We start from the raw sequence: 15,415 nt of genomic DNA, 5'->3' as shown, positions 1-15,415 counted from the left end.
GTCTTGAGTGAAGCGGCTTGTGAGAACAATGCTGGACCTCTAGGATTATGGCTATCACCAGTCCTGTCTGTTTCATGGATCACATGCCCCTGATTTTTGCTTTTCTTGTTCACACACACTCACACAAGCACACATTTTTTGTTGTCTGTCATTGTTTAATAAAAATAGTTTATTTGAAAACCTTCTTTTGTATCAGCAATGCTTAAATTCGTTTTTAATCTGTTATAGTTTTGATAATGTGTATGGCTTAATATTAAAATAATATTCTTAGTCTTAACATGATAATGTTTCACGTTGTGGTCCTGGGGTGGCCACTTTCAGAAGAAGTGAGCTAGCTTAAGCGAACTCTGAACGGACCGCCACGGCAGACCTCTTTGCGTGATCACGGAGGTAGGCTAATGGCTGAATCAAAATTTATAAGCAAAATCACGGGAATCAATAGCCTAATACAGCCCAGTTGTGCTAAAATAAATATCATGAGACGTCCATCATCAGATGAATGATATGGAAAAGTTAAGTTAGAGCCGCTAAAGCCAGTGCTACTACCCATGCGAACATGAACACTAAGCTTTCCCCTCCAAAAATATAGCCTAAAACTTATCTCCAAATACAAAACTGACATTAACAAAATGCAATAACAGCTGAAAAAGTATTCGTGGTGTGTTTTATTTTATATTTACCGTTCAATAGTGCAATCGCTGCTGTCTGTCCCATAGAAGAACATGACAGCCAGCGTGTGTTTTGGAACTATTGGGGCTTACATGAACCACGTGACAGCCATAGCCGCGACATCAAAGAGTGTCGCAACTCTTTCTCTCTATGGCTCTGGGTATACATAATAAGAACATTATGTATAGTTGTGGGCCTTCTTCTGATTGACTTCTTTCTTTAAAGACTATGAGTACTAATATATATATATATATATATATATATATATATATATATATATATATATATATATATATATATATCATTCTAGAAGAAAATTTCAGATGGCACTTAAAGGCTTGTGCATCTGAACTCTTCATATTGTTACATGTATGGTGTTTCTGAGTTCTGTTTCTGTGATCCGTTTTCCCCTGTTCTCTGTTGATTTTGGTCTAGTCCTTTGTTTCCATGGTTTTTTGTAATCAGTTCATCTGCGTCACCTGTTCTGCCCTCGTTAGTCTAGTCAGCTGTGTCTTGTTTCCCTGATCTGTTCTCCTGTGTATTTAAGCCCTGTGTGTTTCAGTCTCCAGGGTCGGTTCTCGTTTATATTACGTTTATGTATGGTTAGGTCAAGTGTGAGTTCTACCCGTGTTTTCCCTGTGTTCTGGATTCCTTTTGTAAAATAAACTCCTGGATTGAAGTGCTCTGTCATCCTCGCCTCCTTCCACACACACAACCGTAACACATATATATATATATATACACTTTTTATTTTCTGTGATAACTGCGATTAAAGGAATAGTTCACTTCAAAATGAAAATTCTGTCATAATTGACTCCACCTCAAAGAGTTTCTTTCTTCTGCTGAACACAAAAGAAGATATTTTGAAGAATGTCGGTGACCCCACTGACTTCCATAGTATTTGTTTTTCTACTATGGAAGTCAATGGGGAACATCAACTGTCAGCTTACCACCATTCTTCAAAATACTGTATCTTCTTTTGTGTTCGGCAGAAGAAAGAAATTTATACAGGTTTGAAACAACTTGAGGGAGTAAATGATGACAGAATAGGCTAGTTGCACGTAGCCACCATGTAGGATTTCCGATCAGCCAGTGTGGGGGTAGAGACTTCCGGTTTCACGTTACGCCTGCATGGTGCAGGGAGCCGGAGAAAGCCGAAAATGATCTCTTATAGTTGTTTATAGAATCAATTATATAACTTAACTAATTTAAGACTGCTCTTATGCGGATACTTAACAAAACTGACATTTTGGCATAATTGTGTTTGTGTTATTGCCCGTTCAAACGCGAAAGAGAACTCTATTCTGCCGCGCTGAATAGAAAAAAGCATTTGCATGAATTTGAGCACGATCATATAATGTAACGCTAGCCAAAGATTGCTGCATTATTGCGTTAAATATTTCTAGAGAGAAGGAAATGAATAGTAGAATAAAGTCGTTATTTTTGTTTGTTTTTGCGCACAAAAAGTATTCTCGTCGCTAGATAAACTTAAGATTGAGACACTGTAGTCACTTGGACTATATTAACGATCTCTTTAATAACTTTTCCGGGCCAGCAAGTTTCAATCACTTAGAAGCCTATGGAGGAGTGATCAGCTCTCAGATTTCATCAAAAATATCTTAATTTGTGTTCCGAAGATGAATGAAGGTCTTACGGGGTTGGAACAAGGGTGAGTAATTACTGACAGAATTTTCATTTTTGGGTGAACTAACCCTTTAATGATATCTGCAATACATTCATGTTGGTTCTGTTCTGTTTACCCTAAGGGAGGTTATTGTTGCTCTCCCTGCTCTTATCCATGCTAGGCTGCATGGATGCGCTGGGAGTTCTTGCCCAGAACAGAGCCATACCGCGAATACAAACTGTATGCTAATTGTCAATCGCCAATTGTCAAAACCAATGTTACTCACATATGGAGCAGAAGCATGCAACCTCAGCATGTGTTTTCAGGCTTTCCCGGTTATGTCTCTCTAGCGCTGAAATGCTTTTCTAATATTAACGCAGGAAAAGCTCTTGCCTGCAGGGGTGTCTACTCCTGGAGGGCCACTTTCCTGCAAAGTTTAGCTCCAACTCCAATTAAACACACATGAACCAGCTAATTTAGCTCTTAGAAACTTCCAGACAGGTGTGTTTAGGCAAGTTGGAGCAAAACTCAGTGGCCCTCCAGGATCAGGTTTGGACACCCCTGTTCTTGCCAGCTCATACCCCTTCTTTTTCCAGTTATATTCCTCTGACCTGTAATGTCTCTCAGACATCTCACTTTCTAGTTTTTCTTACACCGTGTCCTAACTACACGTGCCGCGACACGCGATAAAAGGTATATTTTCCATGTTAATCAGAGTTTTTGTCCTAACCAGGCGCGACGGCGACACGCGACGATTCTATTTTAGAAACGGTTTCTATTTTTCTGCTACGTCGAACAACAAACACAAAGTGTGGCAATGATAATATCAGGTTATGTTTATGTGCTTTATTTAATGTTAAAAGCGTGTAAAGTGACTTTGAATATCATTTAGTTATCCAGCTTTGTAGCTGTAACAGCAACAATGGATAATTCACCTCAGATCTTGAAATTAAACAAATGGAAACAAGAACTGTGAACAAACAAGTCTATTCTTTGACAAATATTGTTTTAGTAACTCATCATGTATTTTAAATAATGTTTAAATTGTGTTATATCTGTGAATTTGATCATGTAGTCTGCTTATCCATTTTCTTGCGAGTGCCGTCAAGATTACTCTCTGGTGTCGTGCACTTGTTCTGATTGGCTGTGGGTTTTGATTGATTTTGACACATATCGCAGTCACGTCACTTCTGGTGTGGACAGGCAAATTGCTTGTCGCTGGAATCTTATCACATCGCACCTGGTTAGGACACAGTGTTAAATCTTCCTCTTGCTCTTTCCTCCCCCATTATGGGTGTATACGCCCTGTGCTGCTGATTGGCTACAAGTCACTTACTGCTCCTTTCATACCATATTTGATCAAAAATACATAGGACATTATCCCTCACTCCCTCTCTTAACTAGCTGTCTTAAGACTCAATTCAATTCAACTCAACATCAGCAAGTATTCTGAAGAAAAAAAAAACTACATTTGGACATCCCTAGTTTTTGGAACTTTATTGCTGATGAAGCAATATGAAATGTTGAAATACAGTGTTCTGTCAAAAGCACATCCTAATGATGAAGATGCCTCTTTAGATATCTTAACAATTTAAATTTCTACCAGACAAATATGGGAATAATACGTGTATGCAATCGAGATCTGAGACAGTAAAATACTGTGAACACTTAAGCCACATGTATTTTTCATTATTTTAAAGATAGCATAAGCATAATTACATTTTCAAGCAATACATTTCACAAAAACTTTCATTTGGCTTTAATTCAAAAGGTATGGTCTGTGGATTGATTAAGTGCTTAAGTTGTGTAATAATGTTAAAATTATGTTAAAGTAAATACAAACTACAGACTCAGAAACTTTATGCATTTCATTTTCTAAAATAAACTCTTCCTGAAGCCTATAACTTTTTATAACTTTTTTTGTTAAATTCAGAAACTTTTTATATATACTGTATATATATATATATATATATATATATATATATATATATATATATATATATATATACATATTGTTACATCAATGTACATCAGTTTTACATTGTTGCCATTTAAAAAAAAAAATGTTGAACAGAGTGAGAGAAAAAATAGAAGGAACAGGATGGGGAAATGATGCAAACTGGACTCAAATTCAGAGCGCATGTTCTAACTTCTAGGGTACAGCCCTGTTGATTTAACATTTTCATCATACATTTCCATACAGGCCATCATCATAATCATTACCCTAAGAGGAAAATTTAAAGAGAAACAAAGATCAGTCAATGGCATATTAATCACATAAATCGATTGTGTTTTCCCATGCTATAAGAAATTAGATGAAGTGATAAATGTACTCACGTGGTAGGTTTTCGGTTCACTGAGATGCATAGGGGAAAAAAGATTGTAGAATCACATATATACGGTGACCGGGAGGGGACATGTTCGGTTCACTTATTTTTGTCGTGGCCACAACATATAAACTCGTGGGAATGTGATATTAAGTCGTGGGAACGTCGTATTAAGTCGTGGCCACAAGATCATTTTGTTGAGGTAACGACATCATTATGTCGTAGCCACGCGATGCAAAGTCGTAGCCACGAGTTATGTTGAGGGAGCCACAGCGGCCAATACTGTATAGCATTGACTGGGCTACAGCAGAGATGGAGATGACAGAAGAAATAACATTTTACTTTAAATTAGGAATGTCATAAAAAGATATAGTGCGGTCTTTGGCAGTATTAAATTGGATGGGCTTTTTTGTCGCACTTTTGCAATGGCATGAAGTTGGTTTGACGTTGGACGTTCGATATTCGCATATTTAGGGACCGTCTCAAAATTAGCCACAACTTAATATGACGTTCCCACAAGATATTATGACGTTCCCACGACTTAATATCACGTTCCCACGAGTTTATATGTTGTGGCCACGACAAAAATAAGTGAACCGAACATGTTTGAATTGATCATATAAACTGTTAATCTAATGTATTTAATAGACTGCTAATATAACTATAACACATCTGCCATATGGCAAAGGAGAGAAACACATTGTTATAAAAAAGAAAAGGAATCTTGGCATCTGGAATTTCATTATGTCACTGATTGCATTCAACAGGATTATTTTGCTGTGTATGGTGAATATAATGAAATGACCTTGAGGGACTGATATGTGGTTCAGGTGCACTGTACCTCTTTGGTGATGGAATATGAGGTTTGGAGAAAGGCATGTTTCCTGACACAGTACATGTGTTGTTTACCCTGTGAAGAGAGAAGGTTCATCAGTGATGCCGCTTTGGTTTTTTGTATAGTAAGACGTTTAAAAAAAAAGTATACAGATTTTTTTTCTTTTTAGAATAAAATAATGACTTGTATTCTGCTCTCAAATTTGCATTGGTTCTTGGTGATTGGTGTCTGAGAGAGAGAGAGAGAGAGAGAGAGAGAGAGAGAGAGAGAGAGAGAGAGAGAGAGAGAGAGAGAGAGAGAGAGAGAGAGAGAGAGAGAGAGAGAGAGAGAGAGAGAGAGAGAGAGAGAGAGAGAGAGAGAGAGAGAGAGAGAGAGAGAGAGAGAGAGAGAGAGAGAGAGAGAGAGAGAGAGAGAGAGAGAGAGAGAGAGAGAGAGAGAGAGAGAGAGAGAGAGAGAGAGAGAGAGAATGAATCATATTGTTACCAGTTTGGAGGATTTTATCATTAAATAATGAAACTCATGACACAAAATGAACAGAAAATGTGAATATTGATTACCTAGAAAATCGGCTCCAGATGCTCCGTCTGTTGAGAGAAGTGACGTTTAAATAGTCATGTAATGTTTAAATAGCATGATAACAAAAATAATTTTTGCTTAGATTATGCCTTTATATATATATATATATATATATATATATATATATATATATATATATATATATATTATAATTATATTTTAACCTGCCTTTGTTCAGGCCTCAGTGGTCTTTCAGGAGCATTTCCAGTGTACCTGTAGATAGTTATCAGCACTAGTTAGTGATTTGGACAAATTTGGACCAGTCATTTTTTTTTTTTTTTTTTTTTGCTTTTTGCGTTTTACTTGCCCGATATCACTCCGGTTTCCCCTGTTATTCCAAGCTGCTCTTCCTTCAGGCATATTAAAATGACTGGGGGGTGGGGGGTTGGATATTTTTAATTTAGCCTTATGAACAAATACTAAGATACAGAGATAAGTTCAGTAAAGAAATCTCCAACCTTGAGAATCTGTTCCAAACTGATCTCCTGCATCAGAGAATAGGTTTAAAATTGTTAATGTATTAGAAATCAGAGGATTTTAGCTTTTAACATGAATTAATGTGAACACTGATTAAATGAGTGCAATATGTCCTACATACCTTTGTTCAGATCGTGACCCTTGGATATCATGAGGAGTTTTTCTACAATCAATAATGACAGTGTGATAGTGAGATGTTGTTAGTGCTGACTGATAAAAACAGCAATTAAGCATAGCAGTGGCAGATCCATTATAAATAAATTGAACTAGATAGAATTGGTATCCATGTACTTGATATGTCTTCATGAATTCAAATATACCAGTAGTATTATTCTTTCAAAAGTTAAATGAAAAAGACTTCCTGATTGGAAGGTGTTGCTGTGCCCAAACTTCTCAAGTACCATCAGGACATGATGGTGATGACATATACAAAGATTTGTTTCAATCCCTTAAAATACTGCTAAGATACAGCATCACTTCAGGTTTGGTGACCACCACATCATTAGATTTGCTGATGCATTACATGAGTACAGGTTTAATATATCGAAAAAAGTAACTTTTGACAAGGACTCTCTCAAGATTATTTAATTGCCAAATTTGGGAAAATGTTAGGGTGATCTGATAATCGCTGCCAGACATAGTCTGAAAAAGTATGACAAAATTAAAGTTATAAGCAGAAACCACACATTTTGAAGAATCAGTATAAGCAACAAAAAACAAGGAAAGAAAGAAAGAAAAATACAAACCTGAGTCGCCTTTTATAAATGAAGACTCCAGCAAGTATGCAAATGAGGATGAACACAAGTGAAGAAGCAATGACATAAGGCCCAAATCCAACCACTTGAACTCCTATGATGATATTATTGTTAAAAGGATTAGTCACATCTCTCACACATCATGAAGGACAGTTTCTGTTTGACCAGTCACATTAAAAAATGGACAAAAGAGTCTAACATGCACAAGCCCAACTCATTAATGTATACAGAGATCCTCCAAAATGTCTTGAATGTAACTGTATCAGTCAATACTCACTCTTAACACTCAGGATGGCAGTATGACTCTGTGTTTTACCACCCCGAAAGTTGGCACTGCAGACAATTTCATCTTTCTCTTCATATCCAGTTGGAATGAAGGTCACATCAGACACTGTTTCCCAGACGCCTCCACCCATGTGATTGTGGCTGATAGTTTCTCGGGCTGTTGGGACGCTCCAGCTGATTTTGGGAGGGTGAGAGGGGCATGTGTGGTTGACTGAGCATTTGATGGTGACGCGTGTCCCGGGATCGATGTCTTCAGGGAGGGATGACATCACAGGTTTGTCAGGAGAAGCTTTTTAACAAGAAACACAAAGATGTTATATTATGAGATGTGATGCATCTTTAAAAGCATTTTTATAACCAATAAATGAGTGGTTATATTTCCTCACCCCGCATTATAATGAACACACAGCTGTTGTTGAAACTGTATTTCTCGTTTTCTTTTTCTGCTTTGAAGCAGAATGGCCCGTTGTCATGAGTTTGCACTTTATCCATCTCCACAGTGCAGTTCTGTTCATCCGGGTTTCCCAGGAGCCTTGTGCGGCCTTTGAAGTTGTCTAAGACGTCATATGAGTCAGTGTGGAACATAAAGCCCCCTTTTTTGGTGACCCAAAGAACGCGAAGTCGAGTGACATATTCTTCTTCCATCTTGAAACTGCACGGTATTACCACACAGGAGCGAGTCAACGCTGTGATCTTGGGCATCACATCTGCCTTATATTGGAAATAAGCTAAAATGATATCATATAATGGACTAATCAATATTATTACAGAACTAAAAATGTCATTGTCATTAGCTTAAATGTGAGAATAGTGAGAAAACATACTTTCATTCTGGATTGGACTCGCTGGTTTTTGATACTCTGTAAGAGTAGAATCAGTAAAAATCAATAAATGCTACATTTGAGCCTTAAAGGGTTAGTTCACCCACAAATGAAAATGATCCCATAATTTACTCACCCTCAAGCCATCCTAGGTGTAAATGACTTTCTTCTTTAATATAATTGGAGTTATATATATATATCCTGGCTCTTCCAAGCTTTGTAATGGGAGTGATTAGTAACTGAGATTTTGAAGCCCATCATAAAAGTATACATACGGCTCCAGGGGATTGGTCATATACACCAAGGAAGGCTTGAGGGTAAGTAAATTATGGGATCATTTTAACTTTTGGGTGAAATAACCCCTGGAGGTTAAAAAACATACTTCAGTATTCAAAAACCACAATAGTCAATATCCTATTGTTCAAGTTAGTGTTACATTACAGATGCCAATTACTCACGCTGCACATGTAATACAACAGAAGCTTCAATGTTTCCTCCAGAAAATTTTGCAGTGCAAATCAATTTCTTCCCATGGTCGTCTTTTGAACCCAGAAAGGTTATGTTGGAATAGGTGACCCGATTTAAACCAGAGAGTGTGTTGCTCCCCGTTGAGACCTGCATGTTCTCATAGTTCCATGTGATGGTTGGAGTCTCTCTCTGGCAGGAGTGATAGACGGAACAAGTGAAGTTCTTTGCGACGCCCTCTGTGACATCTGCCACTACAGGCTCAATCTTTATTCTATGATGAACACCTGAAATTGAAATTAAATAGGTCCAATGGTGACATTTAAAGTGAACTTATATCTAACAGCACAAAGCATATCTGTGTTCACTTACATTGTGCGCTTTTGTCCTTTGTAGTTGTCACTGTTTTGCCACCATAATATGTTACAGAACACTTAATAGTTAAACTTTCTGCTTTTACGACACTTGTGCGTGTCAGAGTGATTTTCCACAGGCCGTCTTTAAAATGATCATTGTGTAATTGATCAGATCCTTCAGTACCGCTCAGCATGATGTCTGGTTTTCTGTATGGACACGTGTGGAAAGTCGAACATATTACTGTGATGGTGTCACCCGTCCTTTCACCTCCATAAATAATAATGCTGGGCTGCAGTGGACTTGCTACAGTTGACAGATACATTAGAAGTAGAATTAAAAAAAAAGAAATAAAAAAAGTTAAAAGCGAGTCAGTTTGAGAGAAGCATATTTTGTCTAATGTAATTGAACATTATTGACCAACATTTCCAGCCACAGTTGTACAATCACATAATATTAAACTAGAACAATATTATTCTAAGAATATTTACCATCAACAAGAATTGTAGAAGTGACATCATAAAATATGTAGGTGCGCCATCCAACATTTTCAGGGTCAATCCATGCATATATTTTTTCTCCATGGTGGGACTGGTCCAGGTCTGTGATCAGCAGACTGCAATCCCAAATTGATGTTCTATATAAATCCGTTTTCCATCTGAACTTCTCAATTACATCATATGGATACCATGGATCATAAACTAAAGGATAACCTCTAGAGACCCACTGATACCACACAACTCTACGTGGGTCTTTGGGTGGATACGATGTGTAAGAGAAAGAACATGGTATAACCAGACAGGAACCTTGGAGACCGTGAATGTCTTTTGGCATTTTCACTTCCCATGCTAAAGCAATATACAGAAGAACTGCTGTGGGACAAAAGTTGGAGAACATTAATTGATACTTTGCACGTGACGTCAGTTGTACTGGCTGGCGGGCAAGAAGTCATTCTCTAGCAACGAAAACCAGTAAACTAATCAAGGATCTTGCCAGGACGTTGCCAGTTTTAATATACAAAAGTTGGTGTTTTGAGGTGTACACGACATGCCAGAAAGTTGTTGTGCGATTGGATGCACTAACCGCGTTTGTTGCCCTCCAGATATCACGTGACTGCAAATTATTAATAGCTGAATGGAAGATAAAGTAATTTTTCAAAAATATTGGTGTTAAAGGGTAAAATTCGGTCACTAATTACTCACCCTCATGTTGTTCCAACCCCGTAAGACCTTCGTTCATCTTCGGAACATAAATTAAGATGTTAGTGTTTAAGCGTAGCGTGTCTTGCACGTCACCACGCATCACACACGTGACAAGCGTCGACCAATAGTGAGCTTACGTGGTGACATGCAACACAGACGCGCTACGCTGTTACACTACGTGAATTCATGAATTCACTCGAGGCCCAGAGAGAAGGAAATGAATAGTGGAATAAAGTTGTTATTTTTGTTTGTTTTTGCGCACAAAAAGTATTCTCGTCGCTTTATAAACATAAGATTGAGCCACTGGAGTCACTTGGACTATATTAACGATCTCTTTAATAACTTTTCTGGGCCGGCAAGTTTCAGTCACTTAGAAGCCTATGGAGGAGTGATCAGCTCTCAGATTTCATAAAAAATATCTTAATTTGTGTTCCGAAGATGAACAAAGGTCTTACGGGGTTGGAACAACATGAGGGTGAGTAATTACTGACAGAATTTTCATTTTTGGGTGAACTAACCCTTTAATGCATAAAGACTCTCAAAATGGTATTGTATATTTAGGTTATATGCAGGATGCGATTTGCCGGGGGGATGCGTGGGATTTCCCCCTTTCTGGTCAATGTATCCCTGCCTCTGCTTAATTATTTTTATCCCGGTCGGGATAAATTTATCCCCCCCTCAAAGTGATCAGTGCTACTACACTAGTGGCGAGACGGATCACAAAACTTATCACGGATCCATGGTTTGATTAAAGTCAATTTTATATAGTGTTTTCTCGTGTGACTCGCACACACGCCGCACTGTGCACTCGGACGTGCGCTTCAATCCGTTGCGGATACTCTCTATTATTTCGGGTGAAATAACAAAATGTAATGCACACAAACGTGTCCCTGCTTGATATACAACCACTGATGAACATAATCGGTTTTGATGAAAAAAAAAAAAACTATACGAGAAAAAAAAACTTCAAGAGTGCAGATTAGAACCCAGAACCTCTGACACGGGTGGCGAAAATTCTACCACTGGACCATTAAGATACACCTTAGTCAAACAGGCGGATCTATGCCACTGATTAACACAGATAATGCATCTGTCTTTTCTATCACTTCACTGTAGCTCAGCATCACAATGTAAAGTTCACGTTATTACTTTAACAGCAGCAGTATAACTGTTTCTACTGTGATGACGAAAAAAAATATTTTACAATTTTACCGTTTATTAGAGTAAAAATATTGCGTTAGGCTACTTCATGAGTTAATAAGAAAAAAGATTTTAAAATTCCTGCAAATGCCGTGATGAAGTTCATGTTCTCATGATTTATTTTTATGAATACAATTTTTTCAAAACATCCCCCCCTCTGCTTTTTTTCACAAATCGCTCCCTGGTTATATGTATATATATATATTTTTTAAATGATGTCAACTAATTCATGCTAATACACAAGGAACCGGTTTATCTATTGACACATTTTGTATAATATAGATATGTAAAGAACATTCCCACACTTTCTGACCAAAACATTTCAATGACTTTTCCACTAATTTGTGAGGACTGGATACCATATGTCAGATAGTAAAGAATAAATGAATAAATGAATTAAAAAATCACCCCATGACATTTAGACAGTGCCCGTTGCTGGGGTGAATTGTGCATGATATCACGGGGCCCACAGGTAAGGCAAAAGTCGTCCACACAAACCCCTTCCCCTGATTATATAAAATACACACATTTCAAAATGCTTTTTGCTTGACATTGTTTTCAACTTGTAAACAAAAAATGCCAGGCAGCATCTAATTGCTGTCAAGTGCAATTAGTGATGTTTGGGGAGTGTTTAAAATATGTTGATTTTTGCACTTAAAAATTAAGTGGACGCTTTCATTGTGCAGATTGGCTGGGTTTACAAAGATTTAAATTGACATTGTATATGGGAATTCGGATTTCCAACTGTAATTGTGTGTATGATAGCACAAATTGCTGTATTTTTAAATGCTCAAGACAGATGTCACTAACTAAAGGAAGAGAAGGAAACAGATTATATACCTTGTAAAAGCAGTTTAAGCAGCAGAGGTCCCATCATGTTCCTGGGTTTGCCCTTAAGTAAAAACAAACAACTTTTTGTTGTGCACAAGAACATATTCTGTCCAATAGATTAACAACAGAAATCAGTGGAGTATTGACCACCCAGAATAATCTGGGCTAAATGGAAATTATGAAACCTTAATTCTTGTTACATTTATTACAATATATATACAATATTTATTATACTTTGATTTCCATTCTTACCTACTTAATGCAGTCTCATTAGAAAAGAAGTGGACTGTAAGAAAAAATGTGAGAGACTGAGAGAAATACAAAAGCACTGTTCGTTTTCTGAGAATGATTCTGAGTAGGCGTGAACTCTCATACTGGTTTAGAGAAGAACATATAGAGGGATATTTTTACATTTTCTTCCAAATAAGGCTGTCTCTTGCAGTCGTGCACACAGTCTTACAACGTGAACAAATTATGGGCAGTCTTAGCCAACAGAGACTGTAGTCTACACCCTACAATACATCTTTTTCAAGCTTACTTCAAGTTACTGAGGTAACACATTTGGCATCTTGTTTTGAAGCAGTATTTTCTTGATAAACTTGACATAACCTTTAGATGCAAATAAAGAAAAAAGTGAAATGAAAAAGTAAGATGCGTAGGTTTCCCTCACATGGACGGCCTCCCTCGAGGAATTGTTAGCACCTTGACGGGCGATGCCTTGCATGCTGCTGTTTGTTACCTCCATTGGTGCAGAGGGGTTAGTGGTTTTGCTTCTCCGCAGGAGATTGTGGAGGACACATGTCGCTTTCACACATGCTTCAACATTTTGAGGGTGCTGACCCATGACCCTGTGGTACATCCTGAACCTAGATGCAAGAATGCCAAATGCATTTTCCACAACTAGCCTGGCCCGGGACAGACGATAATTGAAAATGCGTTGGTATCTTTGCAGGTTCTTTCCCGGATAGGGCCGCAGGAGATGGCGACGAAGTGGGAAAGCTTCGTCCGCAACAAAAGCATGAGGAAGTGGGCCTAGATGTTCAGCACCTGGTAGATGGTTATCTGGCGGGATTTTCAGGGTGCCGGCTTCAAGGGCCCTGCCAAAAGCAGAGTCTCTCAAGGTTCCACCATCGCTTCCACGGCCATAAGCACCCACATTTATCACCCTAAAGCAGTAGTTCGCATCAACTACTGCAAGTAATACGATGGAATAGGTTCCTTTATAATTGTAGAAATGGGAGCCTGAGTTGGGTGGAGCTTGGATGACCACATGCTTACCATCAATGGCCCCTAAACATTTAGGGAAATTCCAGCGCACATTAAAATCCTGGGCGATTGTCTGCCAATCTTCTTCTTGTGGCACTGGCATGTACTGATGCACCAGACCCTCCCAGATAGCCTTTGCCACATCAGGGACAATGGTGGACACTGTAGACCAGCCCACTCGGAAGCGGTAGGACAGTGAGTGGTATGAGTCTCCAGTGGCTAGGTATCTGAAAATATAAGACATAAGATAAGTTGGTGGTAAACATTTATATTTTAAAAATGCAGGTAATGCTATAAATAATATTGATTGAGAATAAATTATATTTACAAATAATACATAATTATAAATTACAATTATATACATATTTTTTCAGACAAGAAACTGTTATAGGCCTATTTGATGACCTGTCATGTTATACTATTTCATGTAGACTTGATTTGGTTGTGTACAGTGGTCATTTACATATAGCCTACAGCAAATTTACCAACAACACAATTGTGGGCAGTAAAAAATGTAAATTGTATAAATATAAATTGTGGGTATATACACACATACATATACATACACACATAGGCTTATACATATATATATATATATATATATATATATATATATATATATATATATATATATATATATATATGTGTGTGTGTATATGTGTGTGTGTGTGTGTGTGTGTATATGTGTATATATATATATATATGTGTGTGTGTGTGTGTGTGTGTGTGTGTGTGTGTGTGTGTGTGTGTGTACACATACATATACATGCACACATAGGCTTATACATATTTATATGTTTCTATTTTACTATATTATTATAGTACTATATTACTGATATTACTATCTATATATATATATATATATATATATATATATATATGTAGCGGGTCAGGTGGTGAGTTTGGGAAGTGTACCTTTACGGTTTGCTGATTATTGGGATCAGGTGGCGTAAGTGACGTGTCCCTTTAAATGTGGGGAGATAAATGGAAAAATGGTGCGGTGGGAGTGAAGAGTGAGTCTCTTGGTGTATCGGTTGTGCGACGGGGAGAACGTGAGTCTTTTTGGGAGGTTATGTCTATTTGTTGGTAGTATTGAACCGCTCATCACGGCTCTTTGCTTGTAGCTCGGTTGGGCGTCCGCGGTTATGGTGTCCAGTAAATGGTACCAGCGGTGACGAGCTTACAGAAACTTGCTTTCATATAGCGAGTAGTAATCCTACATAGGTCTTGCAGTAACGTAAGTAACGCAAGTCTTTTGGAAGTCCATGCCTATGTGTTTTTAAATTCATTGAACCGTTCAACACGGCTCATTGTGTGTTTGTTTGTAGCTCGGTCTGGCGTCTGCGGTTAATGGTGTCCAGTAAATGGTACCAGCAGTGACGAGCTTACAGAAACTTGCTTTCATATAGCGAGTGGTGATCCTATAAGAGTTGCAGTAATGTAAGTTCACTGACTCTGTTCCTTTTAGATAGTGTATAATGTGTAGCGCTGATTATTCTCTTGTTAATTTTACCTATGAATAGAAACAACACTGATGTGAGTGTGCACAGTTATTAGTCATCCACACCACTTAATCGTATTGCTACGGGGCATACGGCGTTGATTTAAAGAAAAACGTAAGTTTGATCCTTGTCCTGTTTTAATTTTCCAATTATAGATTGGTTATTGTTTTAAATTGTCATAGCATCATAAACCACTTATGCTTGTGATTTACAGGAGGATTGCCTA

At 37.8% G+C, this 15,415-nt stretch overlaps 1 protein-coding gene and 1 long non-coding RNA gene across 2 annotated transcripts; both read right to left on the bottom strand.

Moving 5' to 3' along the window:
• Positions 1-4,391: 4,391 nt before the first annotated feature.
• Positions 4,392-6,041, bottom strand: LOC308693521. Its single transcript, XR_014030464.1, has 5 exons — positions 6,013-6,041; positions 5,639-5,683; positions 5,462-5,530; positions 4,631-4,649; positions 4,392-4,517 (listed from the first exon to the last, which is right to left on the bottom strand). It is a non-coding gene; the product is annotated as an uncharacterized lncRNA (long non-coding RNA).
• Positions 6,042-6,183: 142 nt separating this feature from the next.
• LOC308693787 (uncharacterized protein) lies at positions 6,184-12,478 on the bottom strand (the record flags this gene model as incomplete). Its single annotated transcript, XM_081370885.1, has 12 exons — positions 12,431-12,478; positions 9,680-10,060; positions 9,207-9,494; positions 8,828-9,121; positions 8,373-8,408; positions 7,935-8,276; positions 7,541-7,837; positions 7,255-7,357; positions 6,630-6,671; positions 6,490-6,516; positions 6,339-6,401; positions 6,184-6,244 (listed from the first exon to the last, which is right to left on the bottom strand). Exons 1-12 carry the CDS (start codon positions 12,465-12,467, stop codon positions 6,184-6,186), a joined length of 1,971 nt encoding a protein of 656 aa, XP_081227011.1. The 5' UTR covers positions 12,468-12,478.
• Positions 12,479-15,415: the final 2,937 nt, after the last annotated feature.

This window comes from Scardinius erythrophthalmus, assembly GCF_964197995.2.
Source record: "Scardinius erythrophthalmus genome assembly, chromosome: 7".
NCBI lineage: Eukaryota > Metazoa > Chordata > Actinopteri > Cypriniformes > Leuciscidae > Scardinius > Scardinius erythrophthalmus.
The sequence above is the reverse complement of the archived record's forward strand: the minus strand, read 5'-3'. Positions and strand labels throughout refer to the sequence as shown.